This window comes from Ischnura elegans, chromosome 7 (assembly GCF_921293095.1).
Source record: "Ischnura elegans chromosome 7, ioIscEleg1.1, whole genome shotgun sequence".
In the NCBI taxonomy this organism is placed as follows: domain Eukaryota; kingdom Metazoa; phylum Arthropoda; class Insecta; order Odonata; family Coenagrionidae; genus Ischnura; species Ischnura elegans.
Window position 1 is genome coordinate 31,908,987 of NC_060252.1, and position 25,314 is coordinate 31,934,300.

The window sequence follows — 25,314 nt, forward strand, 5'->3', positions numbered from 1 at the left end:
TTTTCAGTTTTATGAAATTTTTGTTTTTAATAACAGTGTACAATTAGAAAAAATTATTCTTTTTTTTCTCTCCTGAAAAGTTGTTATTTTTTAGATATGTCTTGTTAGAACTTTCATATCGATATACATTCTCATTTTTTATTCATTGAATAATTTTCTCCAGTTCTTTAAGTGCCCTTCTGGGTCCTCACAAACAACGTCTTGTTCTAAAATCCACTATTTTTACCATTTACATAGCAACCTTTTCATTCAATCCTAAACCTGCTCCACTTTCTTTCTTCCACTTCCCCACTTACCTGAGATTCAAGGCTGTAGCATGCAGGTGTGGAAGGATGCTAGATCTTCGAACCCCTAAAATTTTTCAGAGCTAGGGTCTTTAACCCTTTCACTGCTGTGGACGTACTTAGTACGTGCGCACGGCAGACTGCCGTGGACGTACTTTTTCTTCGTCCCTGCCATGCGGTCAGCACTTTCGCCGAAGCAGTCCGAAAGGTTGCTAATCCGGGACCCGGAATCCTCGACCAGCTCATCATCCGCCTACCTCCCGAAAAGTGACCGCTCTGACTGCAATTTGAAAATCTATAAATCAATCCGATCCTCAAAAAATTAATATTATCATCACACTCCGGCCAATCAAGCAATCAAGTACATCTTTGAACTGTGTTTCTGTGATGAAAAATAACGATTTTGTTAACTTTGCTAAAATGGTCATTCTACGGTTGTCCGCAGCCACGTTTTTAGCAAAGTTAACAAAATCGTTATTTTTCGTTGCAGAAACACGGCTTAAAAACGTACTTGATTGCTCGATTGGCAGGAGTGCGATGAAAACAATCATTTTTCGATGATCAGATTGATTGGTTGCGTCGAGGAGACAGTCCTGCGTGGATGAGCTTGTCGAGGATAGGGTCCCGGATTAGCAACCCTTCAGAGGGTGTACCACACCCATCCTGGAAGTACCTGCTCCATAGGCCCACGAACCGCATTTTAACCTTTTCGCCGCATGTGAGGAGAAGGTTTTCGGAGATTGAACAGCAGCGAAAGGGTTTATGTACTTCCTCCAAAATATACCCCCTCTATTGCCCTCAACACCCTCATTTTGATGTCTCAGCGTAATCTCAACCTCTTTCCTCAGTGTCCATGTTTCCGTTATGCTAAGTCCTATACTCCCTATCAGTCTCTTCAGTTGCCATTTAACTCAGCACCTTTTTTCAATCAATAAACAAAGTCTGTGGGCAGTGACGTAGTCAGGGGGAGGTCTGGGGGGTCCGGACCCCCCCCAAAATATAAAAACACAATTATTTTCCTTCATTAAAGAAAAAATATTGAGAAATCATGAATTTACATAATCTTTCTTTAACAAATGAAGTTTTTTCGATTATGAAAAGTGCTAAAATTAGTTTATAACCCTCTACTTAGTACCCTCTTTTTTTTAAATTTCCCCCCCGTGGTTTGGGACCCCCCCAAACGAAATTCCTGGCTATGCCTGTCTGTGGGCAGTATAGAAGTAAAGGCGTTCAAATTTCCTTAAATTTTTAGGAGGACAATTACCCTACGGACAAAGATGGCCTAAAAAAAATATTTTTTAACCTTTTCCCTACTTAAGATGTAAATATACATGTGGACGTTTCTTGACCCGGGAGACAAAAGCCGTATATTTTGGTCTGAGATTTTCCTGACCATGAGAATGAAAGCCATATATACACGTTTTCTACCTCTCCCCCTTTTATGACGGTCGCAGGTGTAGGACGTCTTTGTTTCGGGACCGAACACTGCGGGGTTTAGGCTTTACCCTCGGAATCCGGGAGCAGGTACCCTGACCCCTCGTCTTTTATTACCCTTCTTAGCAGTAAGGGACCCCGGTCATGCAATTGTTAATCCAGTCAGTTTTTTAATTAAATATTTGTTCTTTTCTCAAGAAATATAAACTAAGAATTGAATTCTTTGTCTTTTGAACTGCGTTTAAAATTTGTAAACGAAATTCTACAATAAATATTGACTTATATGTATCTTGAGTTCTGTATAAGCATCAACATGGAAATTGCTTCTGCATTAAATGCGTTAATATTGACCGAAGAACTTCGTTTAAAATTTGACTATGCTCTGAAAAAAATGAGGAATTTAATTCAAAGTCTGCAATTTACGTGCAACCAACAATTATCTATGTGCTAAATACATATTAGCAATAAATAAGTTAACCGCGAACTAATGCCACAGGTATGGTCGTAAACCCGGAAAGGAGGGAGCACAAATACCTCAAAGTCCGAGATAATGTGGAGTCCCAGCGGAGAGGGGTCGAAAAAGGTTCCACGAGACGCTTCATAATGAATGTCCTCCAAAAATGCTCTGTACCACGAGAAAGAAGAGTTTCTTGGGGCTCAGTACAGCACTCATGCTAAGAAGAAAACTCCGCCGTCTCGAAAAGGTTATAGCCAAAAGTAAAGATGAATTTTAAGTTGCAATTTTGTGTGTAAAAAATGGATTAAATATTCATGGCAAAATATTTGACAACACTGAATAACATTTGAAACTTTCAAACTCCCCCAAAAGAATATATGCCAATCTTTCACAAATTATCCTCCAACATTTAGGTTTTCTACAGCAGAAGCATAGGTTAGCAGATAGAAGAGCATTGCTGGCAATTAAAGTTACGACAAAAATCTATTTTTGCCTACATATTCAAAAATACCGTGGAAGTTTACATAAATTTTACTTTAACTCTTTCCTAAACTTTGACCTTTCCATTCCGAGACTTATCAAAGATTTGCTACAACTGAATACACATAGTTCTCTAACATAAGAAGTAAGAACCATCTCACTCATTCATAAGTTCCACTATTAAGAATTCATTCCATGATGAGACATACATCTGTTTTGGTAGTATTGTGCAAAAAATTTACAAGTTTGATGACATTAAAACTGACCAGGTTACTACAGTGGATCCAAGAGCCTTTCTCCAACAAAAAAAACTTAGAGTGTCTTTGTTTTAATAATTAAGATTTTCTCTAAGTAAAACTATTTAGGAAGTAGGAATTGGTAACAGCCCCTTGAGGCTGTCAATTTTCAACCTTTCCTTTGCAAAGATGAACCTCGGTCAATTACATATGACCTTCTTTCGGTGTATCTACCAAATGCAGTCTTCTTCTCTCCTTAATTACCTCATTCCACCAAGAAATGCTTCAAATTAACAAGAATATTTTTATACTTAAACTAAACATCACTCAAGAAAAACATTTATTTACAAAATTAGTCAATCATGAACAATTAATTTTTACAAGGCCATACAATTGCAATGTAAGTACTAACAATTACTTACTTCTAATCAGATCCACAACATTTAATAAAAATATAAACAAATATTAAGTCATATTGCACTAACAAATATTTTTGTTCTTCACACATTCGTAGCAAAAATATGTTTCAAATTAATTTTATTTCCCAGTTATTTACTGAAGCTCTGTATCAATGCTGTATTAACGTTAAGAAGCCTCAGAAAATATATATGTACCCAACAAAAATATTTTTGCATAGTTAGCATGAAAAATATCTCAGTAATTGATTCTAAATACATGAAAATACATAGTATTCATAAGTATATGGTTTATGTTAACAAGAAGATTTCTAAGAAATCTCCTATTTTCTTAAAAAAATAATGCAATTCAGTTACATAGCCAGAACTTTGTTTTGGAGGGGGAGAAGGAGTACAGGCATACCTTTAGTCATTGATTGGGGGTTGCACTGCCCCTATCAAGTCCTTGGCAATGCAAACGGATGTTACAGTCACATTAATCCCACTCTTGCACTCCTTACCATTCCCTGTCTATGGCAAGACAGGAAACCTGCTCTATTTTGTTGAATTACCTAATGCCTTACATGACACTTGACTGTCATAATGTAATCCTCGCACACTAATAGGGTTGTTCAGTCAAACCTGAAATGGCTATTGATTAATAGAATTTGGTAGATGGAGGAGAAAGATGAGAGACAAATAAAATCTTCCTCATTCAGCCATTAGCTTGTAAGGGAAAAATATGTATTTTAAAAAAGTGAAAGTTATTGCCTACTTTTCATGAGTTGGTGACGCAATTAAGATCTGGAGCATTTATTTAGATTCTATTTAATTATATTTCTACAGCTCACAAAAGTGTAAGCAACAATAAATCAAACATGGCTGATGCACGAGGTAGAGGAGTATCGGAAAAGCAGCAACATGCTCAGAATGAATTTTTGACATCATGAATTTATCTGCAAAAGGATTAAGGCCATTACTTTTTCAACCACCAATAGCTTAAGGTGTAGGCAATATGTAGATGGAAAGATGGAAAAATATAGGTCAAAATATCTTTTAAACTCTGCAATAATTAAGAGTTTAAAAAAATTGGTGAATGAGCCCACTATGGATATGTAACTTAAGTGTTTGAAATTGAAGGCAATTCTAATATGTCATCATCTCAAGAGGTACTCTGTGGAAGAGTTCCATTATACACAAATTACATGAAGAATGAACTAAAATGTGAGTTATTTTCATTTGTGTAAAGGCAATTTATCTTGCATGTAATACCAAATAGCATATTGCGGGACATACATCTTCCACAAAAAGGAAACTGCTTACAGTCTATTGGAAGATAACATGCAACAATAATACACATTTTTTTCATTAGAGGCAGGCTAAAGGTTCAGAAACACCTGGGCAATGACTAATGATAAATATGTAAGTTTAAACTACCCATCGATTTCCTTTGAGAGCTCCAAATGTACAAAGCATTTTAACACTTAAATTTTGCCACAGCTGCAGAAATACAGGCTTAAAAAAGACAAGTTTTAATGGAAATGATCTCTATATTCACTTGGTATAAATTTCAGTAAGACACCTGAAGAAATTTCACGGGGTGCTAGAACCTCAATTACCCCCTCCCTGGCTACGTGCATTACACAATCAGATCTTCAAACCTTCCAGAGTTTATTACGTGTTAAATTTGGCTAAATGTAATGGCTTTTGGAAGCAGTCTCGCTATCTCAGAAAGGAGCCTACAAGCTTGAGACTTCTTGTTACATAGCCACATTCTCCACAGCAAAAACTTGGTAACCCAAGTGTAGCATTGAGATGATAAAAATTAACATATAACATATATTCAGCATCTCAGGGAACCACTTTTACTGATAACTGCAACACTGACAGCACATCCTGGACTAGAAAGTAGAGTTAACTAGGAGCATGGAGTTCATAAAGGTGACTGAAATTTATGCTCATGGAGGATATAAAATGCCCTCCCAAATTACTGAAAGGCATAAAATTGTTTTCCTACTCACACGAAATCAATTCTATTAAATTTTTCTTCTGACATAAATAGGTATGTAGTGCACATAGCCCAGTTCACCCATTATGATCAAATCCATTGCCCATGATAAGTTCACTGTACTTGCCAATCCAATATCCTTTCATATCAGTTCACTTGACTAAACCGAGTCAAAAGCCAAATTCAGGCACATGTATTTATCGCAAGCACTCTACACATTTTTTATGACACTTCACATTCACTACTATCCATGAGACATCAATGTCACAGCTCACCACAGAGGATGAGATTAAAATCTCAGTTTTTTATAATGGCTGAACAATGAACACAATACATACTATAGAGTTATTTAACTGTTTTCAATAATCCAACAATTTGCTAATAAATAAGCTAAACAAAAAGTGCTGCATTACATGCAGCCGCTTTAAAGCTTTAATTTAATTCCTCGACACTTCCTGCCGATGAGAAATTATCAGTTGTCATCATCATTGGTCGTAATCCTTCAGCTCCCTAAGTTTGATGTAAAGGCAGCATGAAAAAATCATCCCAAAGACTTGCACAGCACAAATTCCAAGGCCCGTGGCTCCAAGTATTATCAATTGTGACTTTAACTCCTTTGCTAGTCGGTACAAACAGCCCTGAAGTAGAAGAAAAAAAATTACTTATAATCACAGCTAGATTCATTGTAGGATAGAGACTGAGCCAGGGGCGCAGCTACGAATTAAGGCTAGGTGGGGTTTTAGGTGCAAAACACTGGGGTGCGTGAGGGTGCAGAATACCCGCCAGGGTAAGCAGGAGGTGCGGGGGCCCTCCTCTAGAAAAATTTTCATATAAATGGTTCAAATGGTGAGTTTTGCAGCCTTCTGAGGGGTATTTTATTAATTTTTACAGTATTCTATAAGTAATATTAATCCAATTAAGTGAAATGGATTAAACTTCAAAATTTCTCTGGGGGGATTTTATCCCCCAAAACTTGCTGCACCACTGGACTGAGCAGTAGAATGCTTCTACACGTGCAATAAGACTCCAGGGCAGGCTCGCGGAGTTACACTCCCGGGGTAGGGTCTGTAAGCTCTCACTTTTCACCCTCACCATGGAAGTGGGAGGACATGGAAGGAGAAAGGAAGGAGGCGTCACCATGATAGGAGCCGGACGACGCCTCCTAAGAGTGGATAGGAGTGGAAGTGAAGGGATGAGGAATCCCACACCATCACAGAGGTGGGCAGGTCCTACTACAAGCAAAACCATGACTTACTGTATCTAAAGAAAAGAAAAAAAAATTCGTATGAGGAAGGAAATTTCTATGATTTTTCATAGATAGAATGCTTCTACACCAATGATAAACCAAGGGGGTTTCTTTCAGTGTTGCAACATCTGGGGTCGGGACTCAGTAGTACAGCTGATAAGCTCATGCTCCCTGGGAGGGGTTTGGAAAGGAAGGAAAAAGGAAAGAGGCCCCGCCGCGATAGGAGCCTCGAGGTAGGGATAGGGATGGAAGGGAGGGAAAGGGAATACCCTCGCCACTATGGAAGCAACCAAGGCCCACTACTAGTGAAACCATGATTTAATGTTTCTACAGAAAAGAAAAAAATATCCTACATGGAAGGAAATTTCTATGATTTTTCGTAGATAGGAAGCTTCTGCATCAAGTCTGTAGCCTATGTGGTTGGGAGGACTTAGACCTTTTATGGTCCATAGTGCCAGGGGCTGCTCAAAAGGGGAGGCAACCTCCTCTCTGTCTGTAAGCTCTCACTTTTCACCCTCACCATGGAAGTGGGAGGACATGGAAGGAGAAAGGAAGGAGGCGTCACCATGATAGGACGCCTCCTAAGAGTGGATAATAGTGGAAGTGAAGGGATGAGGAATCCCACACCGTCACAGAGGTGGGCAGGTCCTACTACAAGCAAAACCATGACTTACTGTATCTAAAGAAAAGAAAAAAAATTCGTATGAGGAAGGAAATTTCTATGATTTTTCGTAGATAGGAAGCTTCTGCATCAAGTCTGTAGCCTATGTGGTTGGGAGGACTTAGACCTTTTATGGTCCATAGTGCCAGGGGCTGCTCAAAAGGGGAGGCAACCTCCTCTCCCATACATCTTGGAAAAATTGTTAAGATGTAATCTTTAAGGTGGTTCTCCAATGATATTTTATTTAACCAGATGAAAAACCTATGTTTCAAAATTATTTCTTAATGTCTAAAGGCCATTTGTCCACTATAACAGACCTCAGGTGCTATATTACTGAGAGGTATTGCATGCTACTAAGGTGCAACGGAAAGTAAGGATTCCCTCCATCTCCGAAAACAATGTCCATTATCCACCCCTGCATAGTGTCAACCCCAAGTTTACTCTATCTGCTACTTTTAGACAACAGAAAAGAGCACTATTTTTAAGGCATGAGTGGTCACCGATCCAACCTCAGCCTGGACCCAACATTGCTCAACTTCGATGACCTCAGGGGAACCTAGCAACAAAGTTAGAATGGTGTAAGGAACCATCAATGAAAGGGAGATGACTCTTGCTTAGGGTTTCAACAATAGGGATGAATTACACATATAGGTAAGGATAGAGCTCAACCCAGACTAACAGATGATTTCACATAATCAAGATAGAGGAGCGAATTCCTTTCCCTCACTCTTTTTATTTTAGCAGGGGCACTATTGGCTTCGCAAAGACTAAAACATAGGACACTTGAATTAGCAGCCTGATGGTCTACCCATTATGACACAATGCTCCCCATAAGTTACAAAAAAGTTTTACAAAAGGTCTCTCCAGTATTCCTCTGCCCTCAGATATATTTACTTACACTGCCAAATATATTGCTGGGGTGATTGCTTTTCCCACAGAGAAAAGACTCGGTTATGCAACAGGAATCAGGAACTTTGTTGAACTTCTCATGCCGGAGCTTGACACTTTTGTGTTTTAACTTTAACTCCTTGTACCATGGGCTGAACTCCCAGTCCTCAAATCGTATAGCCCCACAACACTTGTACTGTGAAATGAATATGCAACAAGGAATTATTATGATTGTGGTAATTCAAGAGACATATTGGATATACCTCCTAGCAAATGATATCTTGTATTCTTAAGCTCCAGATTTGAATAAAACTTTAAAATGGCAACCCATTTTTTTATATTCCCAACAACAATAGGGTTAAAGTGATTACTCTCTTTATTTCTCACAAAAGAAGTCCTAAAATGCAATGAAGAACCAAATCAGATATGTACTTGAGATAAATACCTTGAGTTAAATCTTATTGAACCTAAGATATAAACCAAGCTGTGATTTGTTACTTTCAATTAAAGCACATATTGCAATACAAATAACATCCAAGGGAGTTTTTCAGAGAGGAATTAATCCTCAGAGAGATGACATGAGGCTTTCCCAGAGTAACCTGTCAAATACTCAGGTTGAGTTCGCTACCATGTCACATCCTGAACTTCTGCAGATTTTTCAATGTACATATATTAGGTCAGTAGGACATAAGGTCATCAGGAAAGAAAATGAAATAATGAAAGTGACAATATGAAACTTCATTGGCATAAAAATTCAAATTGCTTTGCTAGGTGGCCAGATTTTTCAGAGCATTCACTCCGCAGCGCATTCACTCCACAGCGCATTCACGATGAAAACAATTCAAATGTATCCTTGTATTTCCTAGGAATTTATTTATCTTCCCGTTGTCCATTAGCAGGGGAAACTTGAAATTTTGAAAGCATTGGTCTCTCTTTGTTATACTTTTGGTGGTAGATCTTCAGTCCCTGCGTAATTACCAAGGACATATTATATTCATGGTCTGTCTTCAGGGGGTAGGGTGGGCAGTCCCGCATTATGAGGGTCCACTACCTGCGAGACACACGCCCCGGGTCAACAGAAAAATATTTATGCCACTCATGTCCCGCACATAGTGACAGCAAAATCTTGATGCTCCGCAGCTAAAGGGTTAAAGGGCCTGCACTAAAATTGAATCCTGTAACTCGCTGAACTTTGAACCATTAAGTAATTGAGGGTGGATTGCATTGGGTGCCAAGTAGCCATGTTATGCAACTGGTTATCGGGATATAATTTGCACATCCTGATGGCGATGTAAGACATGTATCCATAATATTTCACCAGAAATGCAGAGTATCATCCAGTGATAAACTCCGTCAAAATTCTTTGACACCATACGAGAGTTCAAACTTTCTGAGAAAGAAATGATGGAGTAGGATTGGTTTTTAGGCTTTGTTTCTCAGTGATTAAAAGAAATTAAGTACTTCGGTATTTTTCAAAGAGGTAGGCAATTCTAATTAATTCTATTATATCCTCCATCTTTCATTCTTCTTTTTTCCTGGGGTCCATCATAGGATTTGTTCAGGCAACCTCCCCATTAGTAATCCAAAGATGATATAAATTATGAAACACATTAAGATAAGAGAGAAATAAAAACCGATTCATTTTCGGCAGAAATATTTCCCTCACCTCCCTTTGCATCTCGTCAATGGCATGTGTCTTTGGGGGATCTAAATTGTAGTTTTGCAGGAAAGTGTCATTGAGACTCATTGCTAGCTCCCCCTGCACCTGCTCCTCATAAATGTAAGACAGCATTCCAACCATGGCCTCCAGTAGAAATATAAGCAGCAACAAAAAGGTAAGCTGGAAATAAAAAAGAAATTATTTAGCTGATAACTCAGCCATCCAAAACCGTGGCAAATAGTTCAACAAAACTCACTTTAAATGTGATAAGAATATTATAGGTAATGTCTTCTAAAAAAAGGCAATTCTGATATAACTTTTTGTAATCAGCCATGATTTCCTAATTCCACATGACTGTGGCTTGTTTTCTACCAACTAGGTCTCTTTCAATGTGAGATGCTGGTTGTTTTAGATGAATAGCATGTTTTTTTGTCTTAGTAGATATCATATTTCAAAACGCTTAAGTTTTCTTCCTCATGTTGGAGTGAAAAGAGTAGAAAACTTGAACGTGCTGTATCAATCAAAACTTGCTGTATTCTACCCCATTACAAAAAGATAGGGGAATGCCCAAAATACTTGCTTATTCCAAACCATCTCACAGAAACGTGTATTCTTTCTTCCATTGAAATTTAATTTGACTTTAGTTCCCCCCAAATCATCTCACTACCCAAATGCATATCAGGAGAGGATGATTTGAAAACATAATGACACCATTTTGTCATAACCATCATCCATCTGAATTAAACCAAAAGCTTACTTTGTACAAGTTAACTACATCTTAAATGGCAGACGAATAATATTTTTTCATTATTTTAGATTGATACTTACCCCCAAAATGCAGCAACGGTTCTCACGTAGTAGTCCAAGAAGCAGAAGTATTGATGCGAGCACTGCTAATATACCCGCCACGATCAGCACGTATGCAGCAAGGGCATAGGTAGAGGTCGTGAGAAGGACTACATAATTGTGTCGTGTTGCTACAGTCCAGGCACCTACGCCCAGGACAGCTACACCAGACAACTGAGTTGGCATGGAGATGAAAAATATTGGAAATCAATGGGTTGAAAACACAATAATGTAAATTTATTATAAACACAACATAGAAAGGTAACACAAGCATCTTTACATTGATAACATATGACAAAATTATTACGATTCAGAGATTGTGATATTACAGCCTACCTTAAACCCTACCAATTCCCAAATTTTTTGCTATATAACCCATTAGACTAGGCATTAGTTTGCATTTACCCCACCTTTCTAGTGAGATTTTACGGGAGTTATCAGACATCTGAAGAATTCAACATATTTTGCTTCAAGTAACCACAATGAAACCCACATGCTCTTATCAATTGAATTGAAAAATTTGCTGTTCATATATTTTTATTTTTTCACCCAATGCAATGTTCATTTATTTTCATGATCAAACATACACATATGGCTTTGTTCTTCAGTAAACTAAAAATCATTATCACTAAAATTCCTTTAATGAACATACTTCACTTTCTTCTCGGTGAAAAATATTTTTCAAGAGCTGCGTTTATGTTATCAGGATTTTTTAAAAATACGAATCATCCTCAGTTTGACCCAGACTCACCGAGGTTTCAGGGTGACATCGTAAACTAGTATGGCAACGACTTTTGAAAATTTTTATATTAATTCAATTTAAGAGTGAGACGATTCAATGCAGCCAAACTTCCAGCGTCCCCATTTTTCATGTATGCAGTATTCACGTAAGGATCATGAAGGCCTTCAGGTAGTATTCCAGAATGTTACTCAACTCTTGATCCAGACTCAAAATCGACCCTGTTGCTACATCGGTAATGCTAGATCTCACTCAAGTCTAGTGGCGGATCAAGAGAGGGGTTGGGGAAGGCAAAAGCCCCACTTTTGGATATCCATATTTACATTAGATAAAATAGTAATTTTGCTTGGACCCCCACAATTAATGGGAGATAACCCCCAGTCCTCCCACCTAGCCCCCCTCTGCCCCTATCCTGGATCCAAGCTCCAAGATGTCTGCCACCTTCACCTCACTTTTTTAAAATGAAAAATATCACGTAAAAATTGTTCCACGAGAGATCTTGTACTCCATAATTGCTAGTTTTTCATGAGCAGGAAACTATGAATGAAAATAGTTAGGGTAGATGCATTATTTTGCAAATATTACCTACCACACAGTTAATTAGCTCAAGTGAGTTGAGTTGAACCAAGTTTCCAAAATACAAACTCTTTAAATCATAATCACTGGATCATGAGATCTGATATACCGGTGTAGCATAAGGAATCATGATTTATGACTGAGTAAGGTTCTGAAAAAAGGACCTTAATTTTGCGGGGAAATTCACATTTCATTGGGGCCTGCAAGGTAGGCAATGCCTCGAAAAAAAAACAAATAGTTTTGGGAAAATATGTTTGTTTGAAAAATTACGAAAAAAACTATATTTTGTCGTGACATACATGCTGTTTTGCCAAAACTTTGCAAAAACAAAGATATCACGTAATAGCTGCAAATATTAGTCCTCTATCGTCCAATGTAAACAGCATGCATAATACGAAGCTACATTATCTACAATGCTTACGGATATTTCCAGATTTTTCCCTGATGTCTGAACCATGTCATCTAAAAAGCTTTAAAAATAAGCTTCAATATATTTTAAATTTTACACGTATACGGACGGGTGAAAAGCAAAGTTGCCTAAGTCATAGCAATAAACTTCGAGCAATGAGATATTTCAAGTTTTGTAAATTTTAATATTAAAACACTATTGTTTGTAAATACTATATTTAGATGCTTTAGATTAGGCGATCAGTTCAAGGGCTCATAACTGGGGGGGGGGGGGGGGGCAAGACAAGTTGTGACATTTTAGCATGAATAAAGTGAATAAAACCAATATTTTAAGAAAATTATAACAGCGCTTTATTAGCTTATGAGATTATTTCCTTGAAAAATTGTTTAATTTTAGTTACATATCTTACAATAATACATATCATTTTTCGTGGGTTTAAAGAAAATTTGTTGAATACTTTCGTTTCAATTCAGTACTGATATTGCTTTAAAGACTTCTGCGATTTTTACTTCTAGGGGGGGCAGCTGCCCCTTGCTGGGTACGCCCAAGGGTCAGTTGGCGTAACAGTTGAACTACAATTTGAGCTCTCTTTGCCATGAGGTGAATCTTCCAATTAGGAATCCATTAATTGACTTAGTCCAATTTTGGAAAAAAATGGCTAGCACCACTGTGCTTTTCACCCTTCCACATCATGAATGCAGTGTTGCATTGGGCTTCCATACAAATACGGACAGCCAATCGCAACTAATACTATTAGTGTTTCCCCTTGAGGCAGGGGCTCATGATAGGGCCCCCCTCACCAGAGGATTTGCCCCCCCCCCTTTTCCCCCACAGGAAAATTTTAGAAAATTGCATGCCTGAAAATAGATTTTGACGCTATTCTGGCTCCTAAAAACCAGATAAAAGTTAATTTAAAAAATAGTCATTTCATAAGAAAAAATATTATAACAGTGAGAATTTCACATTTTATACAACTAAATAATGTCTTATGGTTCTATTATCTATTTAGTGAATTTGTCCCTTGAAACTGCACCGAAATCTTAAAATCCTATGAAATAACCTTTTCGAATAAATCTTTCCCAAAAAGCATCGCGTTTTTTATCCTCCGAGACCTTTATTTTTTATATCACAAAGAAATCAACTAATGACAACGTAGAATTTTATACTTAAAAATATACTTTGGCGAACGCCGATCGGCCGACCTAGCCAGACCGCCCCTGCCTTGGGGGACTAACAAATGGAGTACTTACGAACAGGACGATGTTAAATATGTGCAGTACATATTTGAGGAAGTTAACGCTGCAACATCCATCCTCTTTGGCTATATCTGTCGACTGGGTGCCATAAGGTGGCGCCGTCTTCTTGCCAGCGCCCGCTGCCATGACAACGGCCCCAAAATCACCACCTCCGACTCCTTCTCCTTCGGCGACTGAAGATATCCTGTGGCATGGAAGGAAAGAACAGTGAATATAAATGGTTATGAAGTATTTCATCTCTATGGATGCATAGATAGTAGAGGGGAGACCGAAAAGGGAAATCTTGTCTTGCCCCCATCTTATATCTCACTCGGCGCTTATTTTATCTATCCGCCGAAAAAGACCCTCGAAGTAGCGCTGCATAAATAACAGTGCTACTTCAAGAGTGTAGCAGCCATTCCATTAGTACAGGAGGGAGGGGGGATTGAGGGTGAGCTGACTTACGAGCGTATAGTTATGACATTTCTAGGCCAAAGCATATATTTAGATATTTATAGAAGAGGGTTTTTGATGTATAAAGTATTGAGAGATTAAAAATATTACAAGCGACGCAGCAACTGGCTGAAAATTGTGAATAAACAGGATGGAATCAGATCAAATAAGAGGTATTTATTCTTTAAAAAAAGGTATAGAACAATATGACTAAAAGGGCACATCGTACCTGCTCAACCCGACTTATTTAAAAATGGAAAAAAATAAAATGGTTCATAAAAACCACGCTTTTCCCAATTACAGTATTAAATTCACTATTTAGTAAAAAATAAAATTTTCATCACTTGGATAATAAAGATGGGCGTTGACTAGGTTTATTATAAACGAGTGTAGAAGAGTAAGGATTGGCACGCAATATAAATAAATATCTAAATCTAATCGGCACCCACCATTTATTCTCCGAGTGATAAAAAACTTATTTTTTTACTTTTTAGCATTTTTATGCTGTTTTTGGAAAAGGCGTGTTTCTTTTATTTTTCGGCATATCCATGAAAATGTCAACTTTTTCTCTCAAATTAAAATTTATGCTGAAAATATTTTACCAACAGCTAAATGATTTCATTTTATGAAATCAGTACTTGAAAAATTATTCAGAGCCTTATTAAAAGTTTTCAAATTATACTTCGATTCACAGAGTTGTCAAGATGTTTGAAATCATTACACTTGGGACGTTGAACTGGCAGTATTTCCGTCACATATTAATTTTGGGCACATTTAGAAGATATTTCGATAGTTTCTTTTGTTTCTGTATATGAAGAGCAACTTCATAAATATTTTTCGATCGTGCTTAGTTAGATGCTTAGTTAGAAGTTTGGCATTTTTTTTGTATTTTTACAATTTTATCGAAATATCCTATCGCATGGTTTTCTCTGAGGTAATTCCGTCACAAATGGAATTTCCCTATAATTATTTTATCATTACTATTTTAAAGAAGAAAAGGAATTTCTCAATTGGCCATATAATTGAGAAATTCCTTTTCTTCTTTAATCTTTCGAGGCCGTAGAAGCTCAATCCCCATTTTTCCATTACTATTTTAATTTTTTTGTGGTTAATCATGTAATCGATTAAATATGAGCTATTTTTTTATTCGAAATAGTATCGGCAAAAAAATATCGCTAATTTTATCCATTGAGAAACCTGATGCGGCTGAAATTGTAATCCAACATTTAAACTCCTATTTTCCAGTATATCGGCTGGCCTTAAAAAGGAATAGCTGAGACCTCGAGGTAGCGGAGCATAAATAATAGCAAACTGCTTCGCCACGACACGAAGCCTACGAGGATTGCAACTTGTGACTACCATTTTATTTTTTCTTTCACAGAGGGCATTCAATTTAAATTTAGACCAAGTTATTGGATACTTATCTAAGAGACACTATGGATGGGATTTTATGAGCATAATGAATACCTCATATCTCAATTATAATAATTAATTTGGGTGTTAATAATTATTAACACCCAAATTTTAACTTCAATTTTGTTTTCCATTTCAATTGCGGGTACCACGGTCATAGGGTTCTCAACTCAATATTCACCGATTTATGCATTCTGTTGAATTGATTGGTTTCCGATTTTTTTTATTGCTTATATCGAAAGATTATTACTTCTGGAGTACGTATTTCACGCTTTTTAATTTTTGAATGACGATATCTATTTTTCGCATTCAATCGAAAAGAGAAAAATTTAAAGAGCGCGAAAACGCGACGGCTAAGCATAAATGCTGGGAAAAGCCCGTCTGATGTCATTTTGGTTCCGGCTGCCGCCGTGTGATGCCACCTTGGTGCGAGACTATGAGCGCCGCTACGATGCAGGCTGCTAGCTGGTAGCGCTTGGCTTAAATAAGGATTATTAATACCCTATCAAACGAAGTAAACTTTCTGACTCTAGGCAATTTTTAATAGGTGATTATTAAGAGATGTTTCCCTGAGCTCTGTGCCACATGCATGTATTGGTAATTTCAGACGATGTAAAATTCCTGACTCCCGACTCATCTAGGCCCCTATGACGTCACGTGGAGTGGCGTCGCATGGGTGCCAATCTGGCCTTCTTCAAATTAGGTTAAAATTTACCATTAATATTCGTCTAAACTGGAATATTTAAAACCAAATAATTTGTATGTTATGAATATACTAATGGTGGGGATCGAATCGCAATCAGTGCCTTTCGTTTTCTTTGATGAAGGAAACTACCCTATTCCAACGGAAAATTCCTCACTCTCTCGTTAAATCACTTCGGCCAGAGGAATATGAAATAGTTGGCCTCATAATTTCTTTTTCTACTTTCTATCGCGGAGGCGATATAAGGTCCACCCATGGGTGATCCCTTGAGGAACCTGCGCGTGGTGCCACGCGCTACCGTCGAGACGCCCAATAAAAATAGATGATCGTGGCGCGCGAGAATTTTTTAGGCTGATCGCCCAAAAATATATGCCGTCGCCGCTTCAATGGAATCATGGGAAAGGGGTGGCGCCAGATATCCTTTCCCTCTGAAGGGCGGTAATCGAATAGAATAGAACGTTATAAATAAACTGGGACCTCAATACCCTAAGGAAACGGAATTCACGAATGGATATGTCCTCATCAAATGAGGCGTCATCGACATAGGTTCTTGCCAGCACGGAATATATTTTATGGGGACTTCAATACTTGCAGTAAGTTATATCATACGTCATATCATTAATTTTTCCAGAATAAAACAATTTAATTTGATTTTTAAAGAGAAAAAAATAGCCGCAAAAAAACAGGGAAACAGTTTCTTTGCGTCGATTTCGCTAAATAAAACACACTCAATTAACATAATGATTTAACAAATGAAGTAAAAAAATTATACAATCAGATAAAATAAGATACACAAACAATATTACTACACTGATAATGAGAGATGTTCTTATTAAAAATATTCAAGCTGTCCGTTTTAGCATAGCTGTCTTGGAAGGGGTATTTACTTGTATTTTTTCGAAGAGTTCCACATTCTGCATGAGGTTGGATGAAAATATTTTTGTATTAAAAGGTCTGGTGACGTGAAAAAATCATCATGCCTATCTGAATTTACTATCACAACATTTTTCCTCATGGCACTTCATAGTTATATAAGTGTACCTTCGTGAAAAACAGTTAGAGGAGGAAGGATTATACGTCACAATTTAATGAGTACCCGCCGTGAAAGGTAAATAAAAAATTATAGTTTTCAACTTAACGCACACGCTGCCAAAAATAATACTGCTTTTTCTAGTTTAATCCTTCGATTTTAGCATTTAATGTATAACTAGGTAACTACTGTACGAAAATTTCTCTCTCTTAGGCTATCAGGGAATAAGTACTCATGTTAAGGAAACGGTGTCATTGTATTCTAAATATAGAAGAAGGTGTATCATTAGTACTTTCTTTATACTTGCTTTCTTGGAAAAATATACAAAATATATTAATACAATACAGGCAATAGAGTTCGGTACCAGTAAAAACAATCAAGACATCTGTCACTGAATAATGGCACGCAGTTCTTCGAAGACAACATCCCTGTCAACATCAACAATTTACAAAACTTCTTAAAAGGCAATATTAGAAGTAACAATGCAGGTTTTTTTTCAACTTTTTTTAAAGTTTAGAATAAAAATAATATGCGGAGTCAATATACCTCGAGCGAGTATTCGACTTGGAAAAATCGAAACTTTATGTAAAATTAATGGGTAAATAGTGAAATTTGAGATTGAGATAGTATTTTTCGTCAGAATACGGTGATTCATCGTTTAAAATGATACCTCCTTTATCACTGTAGATGCAGTATTAACATAACATGTATACAGGATGACAGAAAAGGACCTTTCTGTAATAATACATGAGGGGGTGAGGAGCCAAGGAGTAAAAGTGATTTTTTTCTAAACGGAGTTAGGTACAGTTAATTATAAAAAGAATTAAAGACATGGTTGCCAAGGGGGGCGAATGAGCCTCTGTTCTGTACTGACATCGAGTGAAATATGAAATGCACTACTAAATATCTAATTGATTTCCTTTGTTTTCTTTACCTGATTGCTATACCTAACTCTGTTCAGAAAACAAAAATCACTTGTACTCCTTGGCTTCTCACCCACTCATATATTATGATTACCCTGAAAATTTCAAGATGATACCAGTGATATGTGAAAGCGAGTGATAAGTCAAGAAATCGATTCAAAATAAGTCCTCTCGAGCGGGCGTGAAGCGTCTTGTGTAAGGGCCCCTTGGGTGGAACGGAGCTTGAAGCGGCGAACCATAACGTGGGACGAATTTAGACGAAAGTAGCAGAGACGAGAGACGATATCCAGCCGTACCCTGTGCTCTGCCTCCAGCCCCCAATATAACTATGGGCTCCCGACAGAAGGATGGGGAATAAAGCGGTGAGCTGCGATGAAATCTTCTCAAAGGGAGGCGGATTAAGGAGGATCAGCTGTGACTGATCAACTCAAAACAAATACTTTCGCATAAGCGGTCGAAAAAAATTCCGCTCTTATGGATGGCATTCATTGATGTAAAATCTGCAAATAAACGGTGCACAGCTGTAAATTAAAACTAAAGATAAATTTTTTCACTAACTCTTTCATTCTCACGACTGGGTGCATTGCAGTTCGAATTACAGTCAGGTGTGCATTAAACAGATCGTGTTAATAAAAGCGTTTGTGGAAAATTTCTAGTAAATTATATTTTACAACATGTTAAAATACCATCTAAACGTGAATCAAGTTTTTACAACCGGAATACAGAATTTAAAAACTCCAATGCCTATTTTCTCAAACTAGTGCTTTTCACGTCTTCATGAGTTTACCGTAGCGCCATTTTTAGGGCCTCGATCTGGACACCACCATCTAGGATTCGACCACTATACTAACTGGGCATTGGTGGACACTGATGTGCCAGTGTTCTGACGAGATTTCAATAAACCTTTAATGATTGCAGCGCCTCCAATGGATTGTGAAGGTCATTTTTGTAACTTATAATGTTTGTTTCTGAATATCACTCGAGACACTGTTCCTTTCATAAAAAGAGTGAAATAAAATTGCATTGTCACCCACTTCTCAGCTATCCTGACAATTTCAGCGCTCTAGCTAATAAGAAAGTGGTCAAAATTAAACATGAAAGATTTTTCCAGGAAGGACAAACAAACAAGAAAGCGAGTTAATTATTTGAGTCCCAACCGATTTTATAGGTACTGCGCTAAAAGTGCCGAGGCATTTTTGCTGATTTTGCAGTAGGCTAGGAAAAAAATTAGGTCTCAAAAACAACTAAAGGTATGCATTCAAAAACTTTAGGTAATCTTTGTTGTAAGTGGTTTCACCTTTTTAATGTATTATTTGACGAATTTTTGGTAATATGTATTAATTTTTATATACGTATTTCAAATTAACACTGCAGGAAGAGCGCGATCGCGCTCCTAACCCTTTTCGCGAGAGATAGGAGAGGCGCGATAGCTTTCCCCAGCACTCCACGGGTTAAATAAACGCGGTAAAATAATTGATGTAGTTTCAAGGGGAGCGTGGTAGCCCACTGGGTGAAGAGCGTGGCTTTTAATGGAAGTGTCTTGAGATCAAATCCAGGGTATAGCCTTCGACACACCTATACAAATTTTCTCAAATATTTTGCGAGGTGGCCCAGGGAAAGGAATTTGGCTCCCCTCCACTTAATGCGTGATATTATTACGTCTCCGGCTATTTCGGAGGAGATCTTTCACCCATTCAAAGCAACCTTCGGGTAGAATCACTGAGTGTATGAGAGAAATCAGAGTATAACAAGTTTAAAAAATCGCAATGCAACGCGCCGGAGTTTTATTTCCATCGTTACACGCACCGGCAAGCCTCGCTATGTACAGGAACCTACAGAAATTTTCCCATTTTCAAATGCTAATTCCACGAGATATCTATCTATTTATCTATGGCAATGTTCTAACAACACGTATCTAAAAAAAAGTAACTTTTCAGGGGAGCAAAAAAACCATTACTTTTTTACAATCAAATTAAAAACCATAAGTCCGTAAAACTGAAAAAGAAGCTTTCATTTGCAAAAAAGAGTTTTTTTACTCGTATTATTTAAAAAAAATGCTATTACACTCATTTTAAGATACCTTCTCAAACCGGCCGAATTTGAGATGCGTGTTGTAAGAACTTAGCCATCGATATATAAAAGAGGATGTTCGTTTGTCTGTCCGCTATGCGTTTCCATACGGCTGCACGGATTGCGACTTAAGTTAGTAAATAAGTGCATCTCACGCTCACAAACCCCGTAGTGCTACTTTCGGTTGCGTCCTTTGCGTCGTTTTCTCATTACTCTTTGTTACGCCACATCATAAAATTTCTACGGTTGGGTATCATGCCGGGTAGGCACACCTCTTCACACGCTTAAAGAGAAAACATAAAAATCCTATTATATTATGAATATTAAATCCAAGTTCAAAGTTTCCCACTTCTCTGGGTACTATCCTTCCCGAGCAACCCTGGGTGGCCTGTTAGTGGTTTGATATTTCTGAGGTTGAAAATGTACAGTTAGGGGAGTGTATTCTGACAGTTCACTTCGTTTATCGGTGGAACGTCCTTATCGACCTCTCGGCAGTGCGCGAAAGCATACGAGCTATCTGCGACAAATAAGGAACGCCGTAATAACACGGATTATAATGGACTCACCGCTTGACCTCAAACAGAATAGGCGGACGGCGCGGCGTTCGAACGCCATTAACAAAGCTTACGACATTACGTTCCCACGTATCCGTTCGAAGTGAATGCAAAGCTTCGATTATACCCCAACAGGCGGCGATATCCCTTCTTGGGGCGGTCATGGAAGTGTCAAAATCAAGTTGACTTGATTACCAAGGATAACGGTCCCATATGATTGTTAAGGAACTATCTCCAGCGAAGGACATATGGTTATCTCCGCACTGATGGCTACGATACTATGATTACATCCTCATGATACCCTACGTGCCAACGCTAGGGTGCTTGGCAGGGGGTGATGAGTCACCAGCACGCAGCATGCAAGACTGACCCCACATGGACATAATGCGGTCATAAAATATTACCCACAATAACAAAATAAACATAAAAAATAATAATAAATGTGAGAAATGCAGACGGTATGAGGGCGAAGACAAAAGATGGTGAAATACAGAATGTGAGAACCTACAGCTACTTGGGAACTTCGATAACTGAAGACTGGAAAAGTATAGGAGAAATAAAAAGAAGGATAGGAATGGCGAACGAAGTTTTCAAGAAGAAGAAAAGAGCCTTGTGTAACAAGGCACAGGAATTAAAATTGAGGAAGAGATTGGTGAAATGCTATGTGTGGAGTGTGCTTATGTATGGATGTGAGACTTGGACGATGGGGAAGAGAGACAGGGGCGAGATTGGGGCGTTTGAAAATGTGGGTTTGGAGGAAGATGGAGGGAATTCGGTGGACGGATCGAGTTAGGAATGAGCAAGTGTTAAATAGGATAGATGAGAAAAGAACGTTGATGGACAAAATAAATCAAAGGATGGGTAACTGGCTGGGACATTTGATGAGAGGGAATGGAATTTTGAGAGTAGCTTTGGAGGGATCGATGGAAGGGATCAGAAGAAGGGGAAGGAGAAAGCTGAAGTTTATTGACAACGTAAAAATTGGAAGATATGGAGACTTCAAGGAGATGGCCGGAGACTGGAGGGAATGGAGACAGCATTGGCGCGGGGGACCTGCCGACGGGCAGAACACCACAAGGTGATGATGAAGAATAACAAAATGTGCACCAATTACAATGCATCAACTGTTCACAAGACCGAAGATCGTGACTAGCGCCACGGCGGCATCTTCAGAAGGAGACTCCAGCGATGAAAAACGCACAGTGCTATTTATATTCTCGTGGATTGCCTAAGCTAGCCAGTGAACCGGCGAGAATTAATAGAAATGATGCCCCGTTTACATCATGAAGCAAGGTTCAATGATGGTGAGTGCTTTCAGTTAACACGCATTCACGCTTCCGTTGAGCCGTCATTGAGAGAGTGGCGTCTTCCGAGAGCTGACGACGGAAATCTTTGGAAGGGATTACTAATATAGAGCTGCGTCGTTCATGAATGAATCGTTCAAAATGAACGAGTCAAGGGCATGAACCGAATGAATTCAATCTACGTTCTTCACTCGAATCGTTCAAAATGAACGATTTGATGGAAGATTCAAATCCGCCGAATCCAAATCGTTCGAAATGAAAGATGGAACATTCAAATCCTCCAAATCCTAATCGTTCAATAATAACGATTTGAATTCGTCTTGACTGCGTTGATGCTACCCATGAAAGGCGATGAATCATCATTAGATTCAGACGAATGGCCATACAGGTTGGATAATAATGAACTCTTTATCATAATTACTATTGATTTGACTCGTAGGAATAGGCGGTATGTATTTTAGTGTGACGGAAATAAATATACACTGATTTCGTAGAATGTGATAACAGCTTTTTCACGGAGTAATCAGTGCTATAGATACTCTTCTGACTATATCAGTGAAATGAAAATTCCGGACCCCTCGACCCCCCCCAATCGCTACGCCACTGTTACGCGTGTAGTTATATAGGTTGGGAATGATATTATTTGCGAATGTGTCCCTTTAGTTTATCTCCTATTATTCTTCGTCTTCAAAGATTTCCTTCCGTCACAAGGATTTTCTTACGATGACTTCCGAAGCTGTAGCAACGTTGCCACTCGATCAGATCCTTTCAAATCTTTTTTCAATTTATCATCATCATGGGTGGGAGAATGGATACGCTCCACTTAAACCCCCAAGATTGGTTTTCACCGAAGCAACGACCCCATTCAACCCCGAATGTCTCACACACCCTTCAAGGGTCCACCATTGTCCCCCTCCGTAAACATCTCAGTTTCTCTGTCTTGATTTGGTCGCAGCATTCATGCGTGCCTCACCATGCCACGTCTTCCAAGACGGCTCCGTACGTCAAACACGTCTGCCTACTGACGTCTGTCCCACGACTAGGATGACTCCTTGAAAGACAGCTGCCCAAATAGTTCTTTTTTTGGACACGAAAGAAACATACATAAATCGTTACCGTTAGGGGTAACCTCAAGATGTGACTCCCAACTAATGAACGCTACACAGACCTTTATTTGTAGCTTGCTTGGATGATGTCGTCATAGGAACAGATGGCAATAATAAGTGACATTATAGTTACCGCCTATAAATATATGGAGGAGTTAATACGGGAATTCGTCATATAGATTTTATTACAGATTTCCCAGGTTAGATTAATAACAGAATATACGAAAGGGAAATTCTTGGCATAAGTTCAAAATTTAATTGAAGAATTGCTTCAAAAAAATTGATTCCGTAGAACTTCAGGCTAATTATTACTCTGTTGCCATTGTAACAGGGCAACTCGTGCATCGCCAATTTGCTCGGCAACAATAGCCATCAGCATGATCACGGCCAAGGCAACGACCAACAATGCTTTGGGTAATTTGATGACGACTCAGTGGACTCAGTTTAAATGAAGCGGGATTCAAGCGCACATGTCAATCCAATACCTCCGTGCGAAAAGACCTGAGGCGTGATCAAGTGTATGAAATTCTGAGAAAACGGACAGGATGGATGGATGAGGATATCCCAATGGACACACCATCATTCAACCACTAGTACAAACATACATGGCGGCTTGCGTTGGGTTTTGCAAGTTTCCCTCGCGCGAATGCCAGACCACGAAGCCATCCTGATAGAAAAGAGTTCCCGCATATTAAGTTTCTCCTATCGCTCCTACAAGCTCACGGACAACTGCACAAAGACACAATCTGGACAGGTATATATTACTTACTATTCCAAAGTACAAGCTGTGCATCCACAAAATTACTCCGACATAAATTTGTAAATATCCATGTAGCATAAAAAATAAATAACTTTGCTATGAAATTAGATTAAATTTCAATTACGTTGAAAATACATAAGAGTGATATTTCTCTCCGAATGTTCCAGCGATACCTTGCTATAAATTTTCTTCACTTACAAGCAGCGTCATTTCAGATTAATACGTACTTTAGCATCTCATCCAGCTCTTTTATGTTTACCAACAAAGTTTTCCTTAGGTTGAAAAATGAAATTCTCGCCATATGTCTCGGTACACACATATTGTAAGATATCTTTTCTACCATACACGACGTGTGTTCAGAAACTAACGGGAATTTTAGTTTTGTTTTTAAATATTTATTTATTTGTCTAGATTTATGTTGTCGCCTTTAAAATAGTCCCCATTAGATTTGCACTAGATTGGATGGTCATAACCATTTCTTTAACTTCTTATTTTACTTTTTTTCGTCGTAACTTATCTTTCCCTACCATGTATCGATTTATTGCAATAAATTGCGACTTTGGTTCAGAGTGAACCACACCATTTGAACGAAGCTGAAACTTCAATTTGTCAAGGATAAAAAATGACGACGACGCTTGCGGATGACCGATGGCGTTGATTAGCGTCGCCGAAAAGTTTCCGACGCGAACGCGTCACTCCCTCCTTCACTCTCAGGACCTCCAGTTCTTCTCCTTATATACGCTACACGTCGCTCCTCTGATTTCCAGTCGCACATGGTCGCTCATTCATTTTTCGCAGCCACAGCCGCTATTTTTAGGATGTCTATTTTTGAACACGTCCATTTAATCGAGATCCGACGTCATCCTGAAATATTACTGCCCATTCGTACGATGCAGCAGACAGGGATGAGGGCTGGGCTGATATCCGAACGGAAATTCGCGGAATTGAATTAATAGGTATCGAGGAGAAAATAATTAAGGTACTGGAAATATCTTGAATTTTGCAATTGCGAATTCATTAAAAAAAATAAAAAAACCATAATGTGGTATTTAAAACATAGAGAAAAAGATAGTGAAACTTTAAAAAAAAAAAAATAGTCAAATGTCAATGTGTGATAATACTTCTTTATAATAATATAAATCTGCAACATTATGATGTCCGAAAATTGTATTCAAAAGTTTATTATCAACGTCATATTCTTAGATCTATGTTTCCTTCATCACATAAGCAACAGTACACCACCAACGCAAACATATGCGTCAAAGCATTTCATAGTACATATTTGTAAACTGACTGGTCGGGGCAATTCCTTAGACTCAAAGATACGACAATGGCAAACGTGCCTTCGGCGCGGAAATGTCCTTGTGAGTGAAAAGATACTCCCCCACTTACGAATAGAATACATTACGACATCTTGGTCGTGGGTCGAAGTTTTCGTAAATTG

At 38.2% G+C, this 25,314-nt stretch overlaps 1 protein-coding gene across 6 annotated transcripts in view; it reads right to left on the minus strand.

The window, feature by feature from the left end:
- Positions 1–3,214: 3,214 nt before the first annotated feature.
- Positions 3,215–25,314, minus strand: part of LOC124162097 (CD151 antigen-like) — a 178,673-nt gene continuing 156,573 nt past the window's right edge. For all 6 annotated transcript variants that reach the window (XM_046538481.1, XM_046538485.1, XM_046538483.1 and 3 more), the window contains 5 exons: positions 13,570–13,759; positions 10,578–10,769; positions 9,756–9,929; positions 8,100–8,285; positions 3,215–5,932 (listed from right to left, as the gene is read on the minus strand). In XM_046538481.1, coding sequence (XP_046394437.1) covers positions 5,780–5,932; positions 8,100–8,285; positions 9,756–9,929; positions 10,578–10,769; positions 13,570–13,701 — 837 coding nt within the window. In that variant the 5' untranslated portion in view covers positions 13,702–13,759 and the 3' untranslated portion in view covers positions 3,215–5,779. The remainder of the gene's footprint in view (positions 5,933–8,099; positions 8,286–9,755; positions 9,930–10,577; positions 10,770–13,569; positions 13,760–25,314) is intronic.